Raw genomic sequence first — 21,987 nt, forward strand, 5'->3', positions numbered from 1 at the left:
TTACACCGATAATCATTAATGATTAAAAAAAATAATCGCTGTTAAATTCAAATAAGTTGTCTCATTTAAGAAAGTCTCATTCATCGTCAATGTATGCATACGTTCTGAATGGCACAAAGGCTACAAAAGACTCATTTTACAGTGTGCATTGAAAAAGTACATATGAGTAGAACGGAAGATATACGGCGGCGATATTTGCCGAACCGATTATCGCATTACAGCGCTATTGTAACTGATCGAGACGAATGGCTTTGAGTTGAAGCGATGGAATATTGACAAACGGTGAATACGACGCACCCGACTTGAGGATGCAGCGCGTTATAAACGAAAGGAGACGAAAGAATTCGAAATCGCGAGTATCGCGATGCGAAATTTCACTGGAGCGTTGCCAGGCGGCTGCGGACGCGGCGTTTTAAGTACCTCCAGACGGAGGATCGTAAGGATTTCCCGAGGGCCGGAAAATTCAGTATGCACGCCCCTTAAGGCTCGAATGCCTCGCCACGCATATACCAGATGTCCTGGTGGTACCATCCTCGATTACAAATTCTCTGATGAATATGAAGTAGACCGTTTTTTTCCCACAAATTATAACGTTAAGCCTTAACGCGACAATACTGCTAAAATTCAAAATGCTTTCGAGAAATATTGCTTAATAAAGAAAATACCAAAGCGTAAACACATAATAAAATTGTTGGTTTTTCTGATGTTCAATTATTGATTTATATAATATATTAATGAAAGAGAGTCAAGCACACAGTGATGTGATTGTGCAAAATTAATTATGTTAATGATTTAAGGCGATTAGAATAAAATATTTAATATCGATTCGAAAATCAGAAAATGTTTATTATAGCAAAATTCATATCAAATCCTGAATGTATAAAATGAATTTTGTACCGTCGACCGTGGCTTTTAGTTTACAATTACATTTGTCTCTTTTTTTCAAACTCAAAGCGCACGGATTTGTAATTTCAACGATAATTTAATTTGCGGTAAAAATTTATGGCTATTGCAATGTTGCTAGTTGCGATAATAATTATTACCGTGTAATGTAATGCAAGTTTATAAACTTTAAAATCTCTAAAGAATCAGTGACTAGAAGTTTCAAATTACTGAACGCACAATACATATGAGTACGCACGTTCTGCGTATAAATTAATAATAGAAACAGCACTAGTTTTGAACAGGAAACAAAAGTTCCGTTCAAAATAACTTTCAAAACGCGTTCGTTTCGTAGTGACGTGAAAAAAAACGATCCGTTTTTCATGCATGTAGTTCCTTTTTCATTGTCGGAATTTCGACAGTAATCTTCCGTAAAAAGTGGAATTCAAATCATGCGGTTGGATCGATCGACCTTGGGATTCCCACTATTTTATTCTTTCATACTGGTACCAGCAGAGAATCGACGATATGAGAGAATCGATCGGAGAAATAATCGGACAAATAGTCCACATTTTCTTTCCAATTAAAATAACAGAAAGTTATAAGCGTATTTCTACGAATATGTTTACAGGCCAATTGGTTCGATTTAACATAACGATATAAATGTAACTGAATCGAAAGATCCGAACATCGTGTCACTAATTGTGCGCAAATATACGTAATTATAACCAATGAAATAGTTTAATAGGTTTCCATTAGTAGAAATACGACTTGATTATTAATTTTCTGATATTCAATCGAACTTGATTCATTAATTGTGCGTTAATTTGTCGAAATTACAGGTTGATCAGTTTTCCAAAAATAAATGTCAGATATAGGTACGATTTAATAGCCAAACACTAAAATTAATTGTCATTAAATTGGAAGCCGAAATGATTCACGACTAGATTCAACATCCACTCCCGATTACGTCACGGACATTCGATAATAACTCGCGAAACGAGTTGAAAGTGCGGTAATTGCGTTTCGCGTATCTGGAAATTCGCTCTACTAATGGCGCTTCAATTAGGACGAAACGCCCCGACCCACGCACACGCGCTTGGCCATAAATTACGATCGGTAATCCGCAATAAATCGTTCGATAAGAATGTGGTTTAGTAAGTTCCGCATTCTCTCCCGCCGTCGGATAATCCGCGAGTATCATTAGAAACAAATTTCTCTCACCGCCCGAGGCCAGTAACCTTGTTTTTCCCGCTGGTCAGCCTCGACCCTGTCCGATCGACGACCGACCGACTCGCGCCTTCGAAAATTGCGCTACGATAAACACGCGAAAGCCAGCTTCCCGAAATCTTCGCCGCAAAGTGTCAGGACGATTTATCATCGGCCGGGTACCGCCAAGTTTCTAACGGATAAATCGCGAGAAATACGATATTGAATACGCCGCTACGCACTGAGGTGGCCGATTATATGGCGACAATAAATACGGCAACGTCCACTTCATCTTCGAGATTATGCGGAAAGCGCGACGATGCGAATTATGGCAAGTAAATAACGTTATTTACGACTCGACCTTTGTGTGTAGAGAGTTTCTCTGGATAAAACGTATCAGATAAAAAGAAAATAGCACATGTGTGATGCATTTATAATGACATATCGGAAAAAAATTTATGCGGCACCCTCTATGTCAGCTGTGCCGTTCAATTTTACGAATAAAATTTATTATAGACACAAATAATCGAGAGACATTCTATAATTATACTGCCCTACTTTATTATTCTTGACATCTAGAATATATTTAGAATATTTGATGCTCTGTAATTTTTTATAGTATTCAGTTTTCAAAACATGTTTAACTTGAACGAGAATTCTCTGCGCTTAAGATAATATTTGCGATAAAATAAAAATACTTTACGTCACACCGCGCAAAAATTCGGTTAAAATTAACATAAGAGAATAATTTATGGCTGATTTCGTGCAGCAGTAATGGTAACGTGCCCAGAAAATAGATGACACGGCCTATTTCATCTATTGACGACTGGAAATATCATGCATTGATCCGCCCAAATTTAACCATTGAGTATATGTCAAATGTCACTGTGCGACGTCACTAACTTTCGCCTCGCTCAGCCTGATTGCGAGCGATAGAATTTCTACGAACAATATTCGCTAATGATTCCATTTTGCAACACGCAGAAATTAATTTTGAACATTTAATGTGCGCTAGTTTACATTTCCCACCGAACCTCGTTAATCTAGTTTCGTCGTCCCGACGTTAATTAAGACTAAAATCCGCGCGTAATTATATATATTTTTTTAATTCCGTAAAAATAATTTATTTTAAATAAAAATAAATATAGTGAAGAAGAAAAATTATTCGTTAAAACTTTAAAAATTTTCAGAATATTATACATTACGTTAATATGTGATATTTGTGTATGCGTTAAATAAATTATTATTGCACATAAATTATTAAAATTATATAATTTTTGCAAATAAAATTTATATTCCATAAACATATTCATCACTTTTTCCTCAAATCTAAAATTTAATTAAAACAACTAATTCTGAATCTGATCAAACATCGCGTGAATACGTCGTAGCTATAAATACAAATTTACTAACATAATAATATAAATAAAGTCTGTGTAAAATGTTTAATTAACAATTACATTGACAAGAATCTACGATGTTAATGCATTGTTATTAATTTAAAATAGTAAATATTAACCAATTTAATTTAATTTATACAAGAAAAAGTAGTGTGTTTTTGTTGCGCGTCTCCAATTTTCTCACGCCTTGCCCATATTTGCAAACGATAATTAACGCGCGCATTTACGCGTGAAAAACAATGGGTGGACATGCAAAAAAGACCTTGACACGTATTTATCGCGGGGTTAACGATGCTAAAACGTAGTTTGAGTCTAAAGTGAAACTTCCTTCCACTTCACACGCGCGCAATACGCTTCCCCTCGACGGACACGCTAATTTGCGTGGATATTAATGTCACATCAAATAATTATCGGTCCGAGAGAAGGTTTAGTCGGCTAAAAAGGGCACGAGCTGATACTGAATTGTGAAAAATTGCTGCCTGCTGTTCAACGCGATAAAAATTATTTATGCTCACCCGGGGCGAAAAAATTTCTCGTAACACTGAAACGTTTGTACGGCTTGTAAAAAAGTGATGAATATTAATAGCATATTATTTGCAATGGATATCAAATCAAAATATGTATTATGCAATCGAACGTAACACATGTTTATGAAATAGACCATTTTTGCGCATCGCTCACATTTCGAGAACAAATGAAATTGTGATTCGCCGGATGTTCGCATTATCGAATATTGAATTAGTGCAATACAAATCTTATGAAAAAAAAATTGCACAAAAATTTTCGAAAAGATTCCAGTAATAAATTCCAGTGTTAATACTGCTCAGTCAAACCGACCGCGCACGCTTATTAGCTTCAAGTGGAGATGTGCTTCTAGTTCTTTACTCACAGCGAGGTCGAGAGCGTCTCTTCAAGATCGCCTTGCAAGCAAAAATTAACCGCCATTTGCAAGTTGTTACATTAAAGCTGCATAGCTTTAATCGTGTAAAATTTTGCAAAACCAATTAACTGATATGTGTTAATAAAAATAATTTAAATTGATAAAAATGTTTTTACACAATAATTATGAAAAGATTTGCAATCAATAATGTATAGAAAAAAATACTAACAGTGGAGACTTATAATTTAATGACAATATTTACTTTTAATTTACTATTACAACAGCGCTGTTTTGTGACACACAAATCAATACCTACAAGAAAAAATATTATAAAAAATTTGCATTTTAAAAAGATTCCAAGAATTCTTAGACACACGATATTCGTTGCATACGAGATGTTTCGCGTGCCATTACGGAATATGACTTTGTTTAATACATTTGACAAGAATATATGCGAAACACATGCTTGAAAAAAACATTGTGCTTGAATAGAAAATTGAAAAAAAATATTGACATTGTAAGCAACATAAGAATCAAAGTATTAAAAACTCGGAAAACGAATTATAGCACAAAAGATATTATAGCAAGAAAGACATAAAAAAATTATAGCAAGAAAGACATAAAAAAATGAAATTTATATACAGAAAACGTATACGTTAATTTCAGCAAAAAATTGTGATAAAGGACGAATGGTCTCCTTTTTTCTACTTTCTACTTTCTATTTCTACTTTCTATTTATTCTCGCAAGAAAGAAAATTTCGAGAGATGATCACTACGATCGAGCGATGCAGAAACAAGGAATTAAGCGGGAAACGCGCGAGAGAAGTGCATCACGCACTCCACGCGTGCAACGCAAACTAGTATCGAACATATGAACCAAAGACGCGGTTAACCAAGAGAAGAAAAAGATACCCCTAACGCGTAGGCATGCGGTAAGAATATCGTTGACAAGACAACATTTGCGTCATAAGTGAAGGAAGAGAGAGAATATTTTTCACTTTTAAAATTATTATAAGTTAAAATTCGCATTCTGCACTTGTAAATATGCGACATTTTTTTCCATAAAGATTAATACGTATGCAAAAAAGTATAAGCAAATAAATACTGGAATATTTTACAACTGAATGTATGAATACATAAATGTGAAAACACTCTAAAAATACAACGTTTCGTTTAGATTTGATTTTGGAAAGTATCCAAGACAAATTTCCATTGCTTCGCATTGTATTTAAAATTGTCGAGATAAGATACAAAATATTTGAGCACATTTCAATTCCTGTGTCGAATAATATCGCGGTACTCTCTCGACCGATATTGCGGTACTTTTGAAAAAGACGATTCTGCGATGCGCATATTTATTATATTTCCGTTCATGCAGCGTTATTGTTTTAAGAATAACTCGAGAACAACTTTGTCGTGCAATTTATATTTTTCTCTCAGAGAGAACGAAAGAGAGAGACAGGCAATGCACAGAAAATATTGCTGCTTCGTAAAGAAATATATACCCCTTTGAATCTCGCAGCCGCTTTTATAAGGAGCGCTGAAGAAAGGTTAAACGAAGATGCCGTTCAAAGCAAAGTATCGGTAGACTGGCTCGAAATAACTAGATCTGACCTATATTCTGAAATATGCATTGACAAAAAAAAGGATGTCACACGAAACGGCGACGCTGCATGAGAAAACATTCCGCGACAGTTCCGACGCGACGCGTATATCTCTCATAAAAACTGCATGTCCGCGCGCTTCTACGCGAAAGCAATACAGTCGGTCGGTCAATGAAAATTGATCAAACACGGAGCATCCACAGAAACAAAAGCCCAACATTCGAACGCGTCGTATCGGAGAACAATTGACACTTGACCCACAAATCAATTTTTCAGTCAATAACGGCGCCGCGATGTTAGAACCGTGTACTCATCTATCCACAATACATCGGTATTGAGTCGTGTATCACCTGCTATTAACTTTGCCACGAAATATGATTTTTGTAACGTGCTTTGCAGCGAGATCGAACAGCTTAAGTATTGAAAAAGATTTGAAAAAAGAAATCTCCCGATTTATGAAACGTTATTTGTATACAAATAATACAACGTAAAGAAGAAACCACCGAATTTATCGATTTTCAAATACACAGATACTTTGTCATTTAAAATGAAATGAGCATTTCGTGTATTTCATTCAAATTTGCTACATAGATTTGAAAAGTTTTGAATTTGTGTAAAAATTGTTTGTATCTCTCGTCAAAGCACGTATGTTCTCTAAGCAATTCATAAAAAAAATCAATGTAGTATTGTATTTTTTATTATACTTTACACTTTTGACACCAATCTCAGCAACTTACGAATTTGTCAAGCATAAAATTAGACTTCTATTTTTCGATACGGAATAAAAAAAATGTAAATTTTGTGGCTACGTCTTGTAAGCACATATCGAGATACGATAATTTATTTTAATAGCAAATTGCGTCCGTACATGATTTGCTCCATTCATTCGATCGGCAATATATCTTGCCTTTAATCCGGTTTAATACCACGAACAGTTCCGGTCGGTTTAGTCTAAGTCGGTCGCAGGTGCAAATCAAATCATTGATCGGTATTCTTAGTATGCCAACTGATTCTGGACAAAAATACGCCAACGAACCTGTATCTGTACAACGTCAAAAAAAGATATGACTGCTGGCTACACTACTTGAGGAAACGCGATTCTAGCACGCAATTCGCGTGCATTGCAACGATTGCAACGCGCGTGAGGAAAACACGTGGCTCGATTCTGTTAGCTTATGGCGAAGTAGAAAGGTAATGCGAAAATCGTGAGACGCACAATATATATTATTTTGCGGCGTAAGGTGTAACATATACGCGATTTATAGCCATCAACGAAAACGAGCGTGCTCGCAACCGGTCGAATGATGTCGTGCAAAACGAACGAGAAATTGTTTTACCCGGCATAAGAATTAAAAAACAAAAAATAAGAGAGGAAAAAAAAAAGAGAGTAAACTATGCTGTCCGTGTGTTTCATGTTTTTAATAAAAAAATATGCTAAATCATTTTCCACTGCCACGAGATGCAATGTAAATTCAAGCCACGCGGAAAACGCGATGCTGAAGGCGGAAGGCGGAACGGATAAACAGAACGAGTATCCTCCCTCCCCTCCGTTGTTTCGCCCAAACGCAAATATTTGTCCGACCGCGCGACCTTATTTACTTTTCTAGATTGCAAAGAAATTTGCGGTCTGAGAGATATATCGAAACTTTGCATGCGATATCGATTGTCGCTCTCCGCCACGACGTTGCGTTTTCCAAATGCATCGGCCGTTCGGGCAATCGATACCGCATTCTTTTCCTCGCTCCCTCGGTACTCGGGACCGACGGACGAACGGCGCAGACTTCGGTTTCGAGTGCCGTCCTTCTTTCGACAATGGAGCCAACGGCGGAACCGAGTGTACGCGTGTGTACGGCCTACCGAGGACGAAAGAAAAAGGTCAGCTTCATTGTAAGCGAAATTCAATCCGGCGGCTGTGTGAACAAAGCAGAGAGAGAGAGAGAGAGAGGGGGGGGGGGAGAAGGGAGGCCCTACCTTTCGAGCGAGGGAACTCGTTCGGAGTCCGCTTCGGAGTCCGGAAAAGCCGGTATTCCTCTCCGTTTCAGCGAGCGCCTACCTGCGTCCGATCGTGTGCGAAAAAAATAACGCACGCAGCCGAAATTTGAACAAAAACTGTCATCATTCCGCGTGCACATCGTTTCATCGTCGAGCGAAAATTTCAGATGCTCGTGGTTTTGCTTTACTTTAAATATATCGACAATAGGAATGTATCCAAAAGCTTTTGGGAATGGCGGATGTACGGGTCACGTATGTAGGACATCAGATAAAGTCTTATCGAGAATTGTGGATGCTGGTTATCCGATAAAGATACAGAGAAGAAGATTAAGGGAAGATTCTATTCCTTTGAAGGCCGAAAATCGCCAAAAATCGATAAAGCATCACATTTTTCAACACGATAAGATTGAGTTAATCTTGAATGAGTAATGTATCTGAGAAAATCTAATCATTTTTATCTATTCGTAAAAAAAGTTCACACCCTATTTCTGAAAAAGTATTTATAAAATATTCCTGATTCTTAAATATAAATTAAATATTCTTAATGATATAAGTAAGACTTCTCCACCTTTCAAGAGTTTAAATTGTGCTACTAAAAAATTAATTTTACAATAAAACATTACTTATCTTATTAGATTTTTATGATAAACTAGCGTGCGTGCAATGTTATGTTTTAATTTCTATAAAAATCAAATAAATGAATAAAATAAATAAACAAGTAAACAATCGAGGTTCAAAGCGTGAAATAACCTCGTTTATCCGTCGAGGAAACAATAATAACTCGATTTTACGAATATCATCCTTTCATCCTCCTCGAAAAGTATTCCAGCGCGATCGTTTAGACCGATTGACCCCGATAACAATTTTAGACCATTATTTACCACGCGTTTAATTACCACGCGTGTGCGCGACTGAGCAGCACGCGTGTTGATAATCCAGCGACGCGCGCGCGAGACGCGACATGGCTATTTACTTTCACTCGGCTGACGCGACACGGCCGGCGTCCGGACGGCGCGTCCCTCTCGGATAAATCGGAGAAAATCTCCGCAGCACAGCCGTGTATTCGTCTCGTTAACACGAGCCATGCGCCATCGACGAGAAGGCGGAGGCGTCCCTCCAACCGCGCTGCTCCGAAAACGAGGCTTATATCGACGTCCCGCTCTTTCCCACGCTCCCTCGTCCTTTCCCTTTCTCTTTCTCCCTCTCCCTCTCGCATGCAGCTCTCGCCGTCCGTTCTATGGCACCGAGAGCTGAACATAACCTACAACACTGTACGCTCGGCAAACAGAACAAAGATTCGCGAGAGACCAGCGGACGCCAGCGACGCTCAAGGACATTCACCGTTGGCTTTCGACGCTCACGCGATTTCGTGCGTCTCGGCCGGCGACGCGACGAGAAAACCGCGGGGATCGAAGGGAGAAAGAGAGAGAGAAAAAAAGGACGCGAGGGCTCCGGCGGGAGAGACACAAGCGGCGGATCGATGAGAGTCGTGCCACACACATACACACCGTTGCGACGACTGAAAAGCAGCCACGTGTTAAAGTTACACGAAATTGAATGCTTTCTTTCGTATAATAAAACAGCAAAAAATATTCAATTCCTACAAATGTATAGATAAAAGCCAAAATTTTTGGACTGCAAAGGGGCGAAAAAAAACGTGGATGCAGACGAATTTGCACGTTATTAGATAGTGCCGCGATGCATTCACGAATCCGTGCAAAACGAAAAAAAAAGGAAAAGTAACAGGCTTCCCGCCACTTGGATTGTTTCGCGAGTACACGCCGACGAAGAGCGTGGTCCGTCGACCCGGCGCCTCCTATCGAACCGACGCCTTCGAGAGCCCATCGCGTGGTCGGGCAGTCTCGTCGCGCGAAACAGGGGAACGGAACGCCGCTAGTAGCACGCTTGTTCATTTATTTAATGAGCGACGCGAACGCGGAGTTTGAGAAACGCCCCCTCCGGACGCATGTAATTCTATCATTATTAACGACAATGACGCAGGACGATGACGCGGAACACTTACAGGGTAGTACATCCCTTGCGGAGGAAGGAAAAACGCCCCAGAGCCCCACAGCTTGAGGCCGTTTTGCTCCACCGTTGTGCAAGAAAACAAATCCGTCACTTCGTACCGCCGCCTCCCCCGCCTCCGCCGCCGCCACCACCTCCTCCACCGCCCTCCTCGGCGCCTCTCCTCGTCGCTTTCGCTCTTCCTCTTCCTGGCACTCCTATCTCTTTCCCTCGACGGTCAGACACACTACGCGCTCTGCCCGTCGGCACGTCTCTTGCTGTGCGTCGTGCGACGAGCACGATGTCGCGAAGGCAAAAAAAAAAGAAACACCACCGACAACGACGGACGAACGAACGCCAATGTTACCGTCCAGCCTCCTCGCGGCTCTCTTTTCCGCGGAACACTCAACGAACGTTACAGACTACACATGCGAAAATAGACGCGCGCGCGCACAACTGGACCCACGCACCGTACTGCTGGCGCACGATCGAGAGACGCAAACGGCAGGGAGCTTCCGTTGCGGGAATCGAGCGACGGCTCTTGCATATACCCACCGCGCAACACCGAAACGCGGCCCCGTTGCACGCCCGTACCTGATCGCCCGGCTCTCGCGTTGATCGCGCGCTGTTCCCGTGCCACCCTTCGAGTATCGCTCGCGCGATCTCTTGCTCCGTTTCTTTTGTCTCGTCCCTCTGCGGCGTTTCGCGTTACGATCCCACAACCGCCACCGTACGTGGTCCCGCTGTGACTAACAACGATCCCGCTATCAACCGGCGCCATTGACCACTAGCGCCGCCGTCGAAATGCACCGCCGGCAGCGCCACGCCGCGGTCGACCTGGTGTATCAACGCGAAAATCAAGTGCTCGATCGGAGCCGTAAGAGTCAAGAGCGTTGCGACGCAATTGACTCCGGATTCAGTTGACATTGTCAGAAATTCTTTTATATAGTCGTAAACACAACGCTGTATTTATTTTTCTTCTTTCTAAGAAAGGATGATAAGCAGCTTATAGCGTAAAAAATATTTGTCGTAAAGTTTGAGATGTGTGTTTTTCAAGATATTTTTTCAGTTTTTTAAAATATATATATATAAATATAACGCAATAATAATATAAGATTATCTACTTAAAAAAAAAAACATGCTTTTCAAAGTGCCTTCTCGTTTCCGTAGAAAATTTTAGCTATCTCTCATATATGCCTAATTGTAGTAATATATTTCGTAAAAAAATGTTTGTTTAATACTAATTTGCATCAAACCAAGGATGTTAGATTTTTTTTTCTTCGTATGTAAACACGCGCAGAATCAATTTAAAACAGTTTGCGCGGTCAAACCGCTCTCTTCAAGATGAAATACTCGGTAAAAAGAGGCGCAAAGAGAGAGATACTCAACGGAGAGTGATAATCGGTTCCTCGTTTACTTTCACAATTCCCTAGGAACGTGTCCGAAGCGAGGCAATTACACACGATTGCAAAATCGTTCGTCGCTCGTTACCCGTCTTCGTGCAATCGCTCGACTGCGCTCTCTCGTCGTCGCATGCTCATTATTATTTTAATACCGGCCTGTAAACGACACTTTTCATCACAACGCCCGATAAGCGGATGATGATGGGCCCTTTTCATTCACCCGCGATCTTAATCCACACGTTCCTCGAACAACACTTCGATGTGAGAATACCGCGCGAGTCGCGCGGACGTTATCCGTACTTCGCTCGCGCGAGGACGTATCGTCTTAACAGGATTCCTCGTATAATCCCCGTGGATTATCCGTCTAATGGAATTTCAAAATTTCACCAAGCCCCTGACGCGGTTTAAACTTCATAGAACGAAATATTTATCTCTCCTCTAACAACGCACACACACACAAGGTCTACCAAAAGATAATTAATTTACATATCCGACGTGCAGCTGCATTGCGCCATAACACCCGGCAAATAATTTCGCGAGTGTGCGGAGATCGCTGTTCTTTGGTCTTCGGGAACTTTTCGTGGAAGACAAACAACGTTCCCCGCTTATATAATAAATCATAACCGAAAGCTGTACACGTGTATGAAAGCGAGCACACTGGAGGATATCGTGTTTGTTCAAGGGCTATTAACTTGAGGTAGGCCGTGTACGCGCCGCTAGTTTCCGAGTGATAAGTTATCGATCGCGGTCTGTAATTATGACGACGCTAGTAAGCCCGGGTTACATCATCGTCTAGAGACGACCGGACTATTATTTCAGTCTGCCTCGTTGTCGCATTCGTCCGGTTCAATAAAGTCGTGTCGGGACTCGAAAGTTCGCGCAAGCGGAACCGACTGACGGAGGGAGCGCACGCGGAAAAGTTCTGCGGCAAGGAGCAGCCGGAAGTGCAGGAGACAACGAGATCACCGACAATTTATATCCCCTGGAATTCGGCCAGGAATCATCCCCCCCCCCTTCGCCGGCGCGGGGGGGATGAAAAATGTTAAACGCGACATCGCGATACTTCGGTCGCTGATAATTGCGATTTATAACGCCGGATTTTTTCCTCGTTGACGCGCCGCCCGCGTTTATCTTGTTATTAGGACAAATCCGTATCTGGTATTTTGCGATAAACTGATAAACAGATGCGCGTCGTCGGAAACTTGTTTGTGGTTCGTTATGGTTTATCGCAATCGCTGTTACTCGCCCCGTTATTCTGCATCGCGTCGCGTTTTTCGATAACAAGCGACAACGCGGGAATACATACGGGAAGGCATAAGCATGCAGGAAAGCGCTGTAATATCGCGGGCATCTTCTTCCGCCGAGCGGTTGCGTACGCAAGAAAGCAGGAAGTATCTCGCCGCTTATGGATCGCCCCGCGTGTATGTATAGCCGGCGCTATATATACACACACCGCCCGACAATCAACCTGCCGGGCGATCCGCAGGGGACGCAACCCCTCTTCGGATCACCATAGAAACCAAGAGATGGGACGAGAGGGTGTGCAAAAGCTATAGTGCTTAGAATAACGCGGCCGAACGCCCTCCAGATGGAGAGGGATTCTCGCCGTACTGTCGGCGGCGTGATAGCGAATAACAGTGCAAGTATAGACATACGCTCATCTACGAGGGATATATATTTATGATACACTTATCATCCGCAACTATAAAGCATATCGTGATATCGGAGGAAACATCAAATAAATATGGCTCCGCTGTAACGTCGAGTGATGAGACCTGCGCGTGGAATATATTTCGTATTTTTAGGAAGGATATAAAAAGCGATCAATGCAGGAAGTTGCAAATATTGAAAGCAGGAAGATTGTGGAAAATTCAATTACGAGTCTTGAATTTGTCAGCCATTCTTACTTTGAGAAGGGATGTTTTCAAATTGAAAATTTATTGCTAATTTGTAATGAAGATAATTCCAAAACGCGTCAAAATGTTTTGTACAAATATTATTACAGAATAAACGAAATGACATTAGCGTGTGTCTCGTTTTTCAGAATTTTTCGAAGATTACTTTTTTTACAAGCAATTAGTTTTTGAATCAATTTTTTCAATCAATTTGAAAAATATCATTAATTTCATTAGTTGAAATTCATTCGATGCTTCTCTCATCCGGAATTAGATCTAATTAAACCCTTTTGTTTTATGCACGCGTGTGCGGCTACGTGTGCGCTTTCTGCGCCAAATTCCCGGAAAGACAGCACGCGATCCCGAACCGAACGTCGTAAAATGCGGCCGGCATTTTCTCTCTTCCGCGGCTGCTGTTGCTGCAGTTTCAAGTGCACTCGGGATGGCCCTCCCCGCGCATGTATTTTTAGAACCCTCCACGCGTAGACGTGCGTTGCAGCTGGAGCACACATGCCCGCACATCCAACGAATGACGACGCCATTCAGAGTCCTGGTATGCCGCGGTGCCTCCTCCGGCACGGCGGCTTACACGGTCCTGACACTATAAATGTTTTACGCTCGACCTCACCGACGACTACGAGGGAGGACGAGAGAAGAGCCCCGAGAGAGAAGCCCCAAGATAGGAGAATAACGGCGAGAGAGGTGGGAGAGATCGAGGAGGATAAATTTATCGGGTCTTAAGGGAAGAGAGAGGGGGAGGGAGGAGAGAGAAAAGGAGCGAAATATCGCACGCGAGATACGCGAGGTGTTCTAAATACGCGAGCCGAGAAATCCACACGCCCGCTCGTTACATCGACGGCATTAACATCGCCGGAGATAATTATCCGGGCGATGATAATAATATGGACGAACAATGTCGCTTCTGACGATTAACATAATGGAAATACCGGCGGCGGAGTCGTGCGCGCGATGAAATCACGGATGCTCTATTTAATAATTAAATGACACTGTATCTAGGTGATCTAATGAATATTTGATTAACGGCCTGATTAGTTCGTATATAAGTGTATCGCGTACTATTGTTGTCCGACTATTATTCACGTTATTAGCCGCCAAGCACAATCTTCCTTCCATTTGATGGATATCACGTACGTAAATCGCTCGCGTGACAATAATTGAGCTGCACGAATGTTCATCAATACCGAACAAAGATTCTCTTTTTACTGAATCGCGAAATTATTTTTAAACGTTTAATATAAAAGTCATAATAAAAAGCGAGCGAAATGAACCGTGGGAGGTTAATTTTATACATTCAGAACTCTGCTTAAATTTTATCTGAAATAAAATAAACTCAAATTAGAGATTAATATTATTTTTATGTAAATCCAAAAGCATCAATTATAATTATCGATATTGTTACAAATATGGATGCAAAAGAATTAATCAAATAATGCTTATTAGATAAAACTCGCATAGAATTCTGAATGCATAAAATTAATCGCGCATCGCGCGGGGCGCTTAATAATATCTAAATATAACATCAACGAGAAACACAGCGCGTCTTCTTAATCGTAAATTGAAATTCGAAGATCAGTCAAGATTATTGGACTCAACGATGTGACATACTTTTCTCCAATCAGCTATGCAAAATCGATGCAGAAATAAAACACTCTAGAGAGAGAGAGAGAGAGAGAGAGAGAGAGAAAAAGGACCACACATCGAGTTATGTATTTCTCGAGAAAATCCAGGTTACGTCGTTCGATCCGACTATAAAATATTTCCCTCGAAAAAAGAAAACGAGGGGAAACGCACCGTTATACCGCACCGATGACATCTCGGTTTATAGGTCGTCTTCGATTTTTCTGAACCCACCTTCTTTTTTACGATACACCCGAGGCCCTGTCACGGATCCCGCGAGCAAGAGAAACGGAGGAGACACGTCGTGTAAGCCGCCGTCGCCTACGAGGACGAAAGAATGACACGGGAAGATCCGATCGAGGAAGGGCAAAAAAGCACGATGAATCGCTTGTGAGAGCGCGAAAAGGATTTCACGAGAATCGCTGCGAATGCCTCGCGCGTCCGGATTTATCCTCTCTGTATCCCTTAATTCCGACGAAGGACGATTCTTTAAGTGTCGGTATCACGGGCACTCTAATGGAGGAAAATAAGAGAACATCTCGCCGGCTGCGAGGAGAAGACACCGTTCTATCCGCACGATTATCGGTTTCATCGAAGAACCGGATTCAGCGCTTCGGCAGATCTATTAATAGAGCAGAAAAGTCTGCGCAAGTACAGTTAATCGAATAGATTGAAACGGTCGCGGTGTATTTTTATCGAAAAATTTCACGTATCTCAAAGAAATATTCCCGGCGGAAATTGCGGCTGTAAAGGCAGACTGATACGCGCGCACGCTTGTCGAATCAATCATTTAGATTTATCGGTCGATTTATATTACGCGATATCGCGACCGGGTATCGTTGCTCGTAAGGATCGACATTACATCCTGCACCTCTCTGGGAACTGCCTACACTCGCGAAGAGGGAGAATCTCAAAGAGGCGTTTCCATGACGACTACGAGAGCGAGCGGCGCCGAGAGTGCACCTAGCAGCCAGCGAGCACAGTGATATCCGCTAACATCGCGATAATCTCGCTTCGTACGTAGAAAGCAGATCTCGAACATTGTCCCCGTTACGATCGCGACGCGAATTAAAAAAGAAAAAAAAAGAGGAAGGAGATCCGCGCTCGCGTCAGTTATCTCTTGTGAGATTTAATTTTCTACATTGTGTCGCCGGGCGTTACAATCGAAGCGCGTTGCACAACGACAGAAGTGACATTTATCATGAACTGAGATAAACAAGTTCAAAGCTTCTATAATGAGAAACGTCACTGCCACATTGCGTAACATGATTCAATCGACACCGTCGCGCACTTGGCGCGAATTTGCCGCGTCCATTTCCGATCAATACGCGGCTCAACCAACACCGCCGAACTGCCGGTTAGTCCTTAATCGATATTGATCAACAGCGATAATAAACTGGCGCGCGAGTCAACGTATACCGTCGCGTTTATGCGCGCCAAATGACTGTATTGTAGAATTAATAATTAATCGTGTGTGCAATGTATGTGAAATAGTTACGCAAACGCGTACGACGTGCAAAAATACATTCGGTGTTAGTTCCAATAACTTGCGCTTAAGGCATGGGAGGCATTTTACGAGGCATGAAACTTGCAAACTGCGTGTTCGCCAAGCTTTTTCAGAAGCTCTCAAAAAATTACGCTCGCCCGCTAACGATTCAGCTATCGCAGTTCAGGCGCGACGCGTACGCCTTTTTGAAGGATGGGTCGCGTAATTGCGGTGAATGAGTTTTTCCTTCTTAATGGGCTGTCAGCTTAATAGATGCGCGACATTACGATTTTAAAAGCTCTTGAATAGATCGTAAGCGTCTTGAAAATTTAATTCGCGACACTTATGCATAAAGTATTTAATTAATCGTCAATAATTGAGAAGTACTTTCTCGAATTGAAATGATGGAATATTTCAAAAGAAAGTCAATGTGTTACTTTATTGAGTGTAAAAATGATATTTCGAAAAATCTAAAATTACATCCGTCGAAGAATAATCATGCAACAAATAATTGAGTAGATAAAATGATATTACAATCGGAATACAAAACCGGTCTTGTTTGAATATGATAGTTTGAATAAGATAACTAAATTATTTTAGCTCATACACGATCCAAAAATGATATTAAAATATCTGAAATCTGACCCGTCCAAAAATAATATTGTACACATATAATGTTAAAATAACATTACAATCATAAATGTAATAATTTGGAAGATAACCAAATTATTATTTTATCCTACACAGTTCAAAAATAATATTTTGGAAAATTTAAAGTTAGGTCGAAGACTATTGTCGCACGGATATTACGTAAAATAATACTGTAATAATATACGAGAGAAATAGTTTGAAAAATAACTAGATTATTATATCCCACATATGTTTAGAAGATGATATTCTGGAAAATCTAAAGTTAGGCTCGTTGAAAGATATTATCGTACAGGTACAACATTGAAATGTTATCAGGCATATAAAAATATTACGGAAATTGATTAAATTAGATTATTTATTCCATACGCGGTCTAAAAATGATGTGTATTTCGGAGGATCTAAGGTTAGGCCCGCTGAAAAATATGTTTCACACCTATAATGTCTCATCCACGTATCAGTAATACCGTGCGCAAATAGTGCCAAGATTGTGACAGTGAGAATAATTAATTTTCAGTTAGAGTTCTAAAATGACCCGCGTTCGTTGAGATATGGCTCTCTATTTAACTCGCGCATCCGAGTGTGTAAAGTAGGTGTATTAATATTTCCAACATAGCATACAAAATGCATTACTTAATGTTATATAAATAAATGATTATAATGTCGAAAAAGTTTTCCAATCGAGTTTAATCCTCTTTAATTACGAATTTATTTATATGGATTGTAATGGAAGAAAGAAGATTAAATCAAATTTATATTTATATCGCACAAAGGTTCGTTCACACTCGTTTGTTTGCACAGCTGTATTGGTTAGCACGCTACTTGAATTTTCTGCAGAGGCGACCTGACCGAAAAGTGCTCAATCTTCCCGGCGAAACGCGCGCAAAACGTACTTAATGCCGGCCCGTAATGCCTGTCGTAAGCCTTTTGAAGTTTTTCAAAGTTAGTTTACGTGGTTTTACGACTGCTTCCGATATATCATGACGACCTCACGACTACATACGGTGGCCAGATTAACGAGGACAGCTCAACGGTAGCGAACACGCGATGCATGCCACGAACGTTTTATCTCGCGCAAGGGGCGGACACGCTCGCGTACTTTTTCCTCTTAAAACACATATTGTACGGTAAAATAGTAGCGCCCTCAAAAGCGTGTGCAGTCAGCTTTTATCCGTAGTGCAAAGTTCGAAATGTTAATGACAATTTCACGGACACAATGGGATTGCATTTTTGATAAAGCGCATCGAAAAAGAACTGTTAAATGTGTGGAAAATCTTTTTCTCTTGCGCGTTCAAAGCTTTATACGAAATTAGAATAGAAAATAAATTAAAATTAAATTAAATTAAATTAAGCAATGAAGTGCGTAAGCAAGTTGGTGCAAATGGTACATTTGTCATATTTAATAGTACCAACGGACTATAAAATTTCTCTGAGTTCATCTAATTATATAAGACAGTTTTAAACTTCTGGAGAATATTATATAATACGTAAACTAATGAGGATAAAAAGAAGTTATTTGTGTGACAAAAGCGAAATAAATGTATCAAGGCAAAAAGGAACTTTTCCCGATTCTCTCTTTTCTGCGTTTTCATTACGTCTTGCAGAGAACAGAGAGGCGCGCGCTACGTCAAAGTTATTTGCTGGACTAAGAATAGCGGGAGGAATGCGAGCGTAACTTTTTGCGAATCGCGAGACAAGTGCAATGACGCTTTGACGAATTGGCTCTCCTGCTAAGGTCGAACGTTTCTTAGATGCGACGGCAAAATAAAATCCAGGAGAACGACGGTAAAAAGGACAGCGCGAATCCCGAGCTGTCTGCGTTCCGGAGCGACTCGGAAATAAAAAGCGTAACAAATTTATCTTGAGCAGCTTCTAGAGTTCCGCTAGTCGACTGCCGAGCCGAAACCGAGTATTTTTGTAGAATTAATTACCTGTTCATTATCGATTTTATTAATATCAATTGATCTTGCATTGATAATAAGTCTAGATTTTTGTTTTTTTACATTTATTTAATTCCTTTTTCCCGTTCTCGGAGAAAAAATTTTGTTTCTCTTATATTTGCGTACTAAAAAATTTATTTGTATATTTTTCTAATTTTGCAATTATTTTTTCGTCTTTGTATTATATTTGCGTCATTTATCTCAAACTTAATAATTCCATAGTTTTAATAATACTAAAAATAACGTTTTAATCCGGAATCTAATTTTGGCTGAACTACATTTAATTAAGTTTTTGTCTATTTCAAGAATTGAGTTCGAGAAAGACGGATTAAGCCAAAGTACGGTCGACATTAACTGACAATATTGATGAACCGACTATAAATCTTCCTCCTAATCCTGGATTACCGTTCGAGATACCTGTGTGTCCTGGAAGACATTTATGATCCTGAGCCAAAATATATCCTACATATCCCACAATACATTAATGGTTACAAATATAGTTAATAAGTCAAGACTAAATAAATATTAACAAGAATCTATTCAGAGCCCGCATTAATAAAATCTATTCTGACAAATATGGTAAATAGCTTAGGTCCTGTCAAAACTATAACAAATGACCTGCATGCTTTCTCTTTTTGTAAAATTCTGTCCCTTCTTGGAAAGCAGTAATATGCTTTTCCTTCCTATTTTTATTTTTCTATTTTTTCTTTACAGTTTTCTTTATTGTTAAAAAAATTCTATTATATTCTTGTATTCTACATATTGCAACAATGGAAGGATCGTTAAGAATTAATAAATTATCCACAACATCCGCTTTCATTATTCGCCAAATATGTTTGTTAATCTCATTATCAGTTGAAAGTCATTTTTAACAACTTCTCTAGTTTCTTTTGATATTTGTCGGCAACTCTCTGCGGCCCACGTGCTTCTGCTCTTTCTCAATCACAAATCCACGACAGTATATTTCTCTTGCGATACGCGCCGTCCGTAGCCTGCGTCTAGATTAAGGAGAAACCCTAACGCGCGTGTAAACATAGCGCTATGTTCAAACGCGTGCATACGCTGGAAACGTGTGTAAACGACGAAGAGACGATGTCTGTCCGCACAAAGAGTCGCACGTTTGTTCTCTCGAATCTCGGAAACTGAGAAACATTTACATAAAGGCTGAGTTCGCGGAGGCGCGTGACAGATCGAGTCTCGATAAGCACGTAATTAGCATGATATTTATTATCTCTACAAGCGGCCTTTCGTACATCGCGATCGTGTGCTTCCGAGACATTTTTTTCGATTGATATCGATCTGTTTCCGGCATGGAAACTCGATTGCAGAATAACGCACGAGAAAATAGCGTAACTTCATCATTAATTCACTGTTTTCAATCGGTAAGTTATACATATATTATACAGGAAATAATTTGATAAATTAAATTGAAGTTAATTTAATAAACCTATATTTTCAACATCTTTTAATTTAATTATAATAATCTAACTAAAAAATTTAACAATTTCAGAATAATGAACAGATATGTAAAACGGATAGTTATTTCTTATTTTCGATTAACGACTTTGATAGAGAGTAATTGTACATCAAAATCGCCTCGCCAAGATACTCAAAGGTGGAAAGATCGTAGCGTGTGAAAAACTTTATAATAAAAACGGAATCGCAGTGAAATGTATGCAATAAAATTTATGTATTCTGCCGATATTAACCAACTCTATCGACGCGCGTTATAAAGTCAAATGTTGCGCGCCACCGCGCACTGCCTAACCCGACGGTGTATTATGTAACAAACAAAAGGTAGAAAACGCGGAATTGCGAGATACGAGAGATTGTCCTATAATCCACCTTTCGCTGTGCAAGCGCGTTCGATTCTTTCGCTCCCGCGGTTCTTTGATAAGAGCAATTATTTTCGGACGGACCGACACGGACGCGCGCGCGCGTGTCCTGCGGGAATGCGAAAGCATCCCCCTTCACCGGCCGGGGAGAGGATCGGATTACAGGGCTGTATCCTGGCACGGATTCAATTTTCCAGCTAAATATACGCGTCGCGTATATTTGGCGAATCGGTCGGTTGTTTCGATCGTCAGCTTTACCACGCCTCGGCAACGCCATGGAGAGTCTCGGAGCTAAAATCAATTGCGCGCGCCAGGAGGAGAGGACAATCGGCGGGCCTTGCCGAAAATAGGCGACGATCTCGGCGGTTCTCGAGCACGCGGAATCTCCGTCTTGCTAGACGAATCGATCGTGAGCCTACTACTTCGCTGTGCGCATTCGTACGAAAAAAATCAACCATTGTCCGCGACAAATCAAATAAATAAAAAAAAGACCGACTTCTAAAATTGGAAATATTCATACGTATTTATGGAAAAGCGATAAAAATATCAATGTTCGTATTTATCAAATTATTTACAATGCATAAGAATTTAATATTGTGATGACCAAATATAACCAAATATTGTAAATATTAATTTCACGCTATTCGAAAATATTCCTATGTCAATATCATTAATAATTATCCTATTCTCCACCACACAAATGAATTAACAATAAAGATACTATATTGAGTATTTTATAGCTCTTATTGTTCGCACACAATTGATCAATATATTTGAAAGTTGCGATTTACCGGAGAATTCCAATCATGACAATCGTAAAATGTATTAAATCTGTTCCAAAAGCATTAAGCGTGGGAGTTGGATTGCTTTCGTTGAGTCATCGCGAACTATTTTCGTTTAATTGAGTAATGGAACTTTCCATTAGATTTCTACTAAAATTATATATCAAGACAATCACACGAATTATTTCGGAACTATCATTAATCTTATTTTATTCAATAAAAGTTATATGTAGATTCATTCATTGAAAATGTAAATATGATAATTAAAAATGAAAAAATAGAGAAATTTCAAGCTTATCAAAGAATTTAGAGATTTGTAGTTAAAAGCAATATTTATCTATAAATATAAATCTCTGATAAATTTAATATAAATGATCCTTTTTTAA

At 40.0% G+C, this 21,987-nt stretch overlaps 1 protein-coding gene across 12 annotated transcripts in view; it reads right to left on the reverse strand.

The window, feature by feature from the left end:
* The window catches only part of Rbfox1 (RNA-binding Fox protein 1), a 289,153-nt gene that overhangs the window by 156,289 nt on the left and 110,877 nt on the right, over positions 1-21,987 (reverse strand). The window contains exon 1 of one of the 12 annotated variants that reach the window (XM_067350437.1): positions 9,991-10,888. The exons of 6 other annotated variants lie outside the window; for them this stretch is intronic. In XM_067350437.1, coding sequence (XP_067206538.1) covers positions 9,991-10,002 — 12 coding nt within the window. In that variant the 5' untranslated portion in view covers positions 10,003-10,888. Of the gene's footprint in view, positions 1-9,990; positions 10,889-21,987 lie in introns of those variants that run through there. 5 more of the 12 variants (XM_067350447.1, XM_067350436.1, XM_067350440.1 and 2 more) reach the window with 5 other exon arrangements.

The sequence above is a fragment of the Linepithema humile genome, chromosome 2 (genome assembly GCF_040581485.1).
Source record: "Linepithema humile isolate Giens D197 chromosome 2, Lhum_UNIL_v1.0, whole genome shotgun sequence".
Lineage (NCBI taxonomy): Eukaryota > Metazoa > Arthropoda > Insecta > Hymenoptera > Formicidae > Linepithema > Linepithema humile.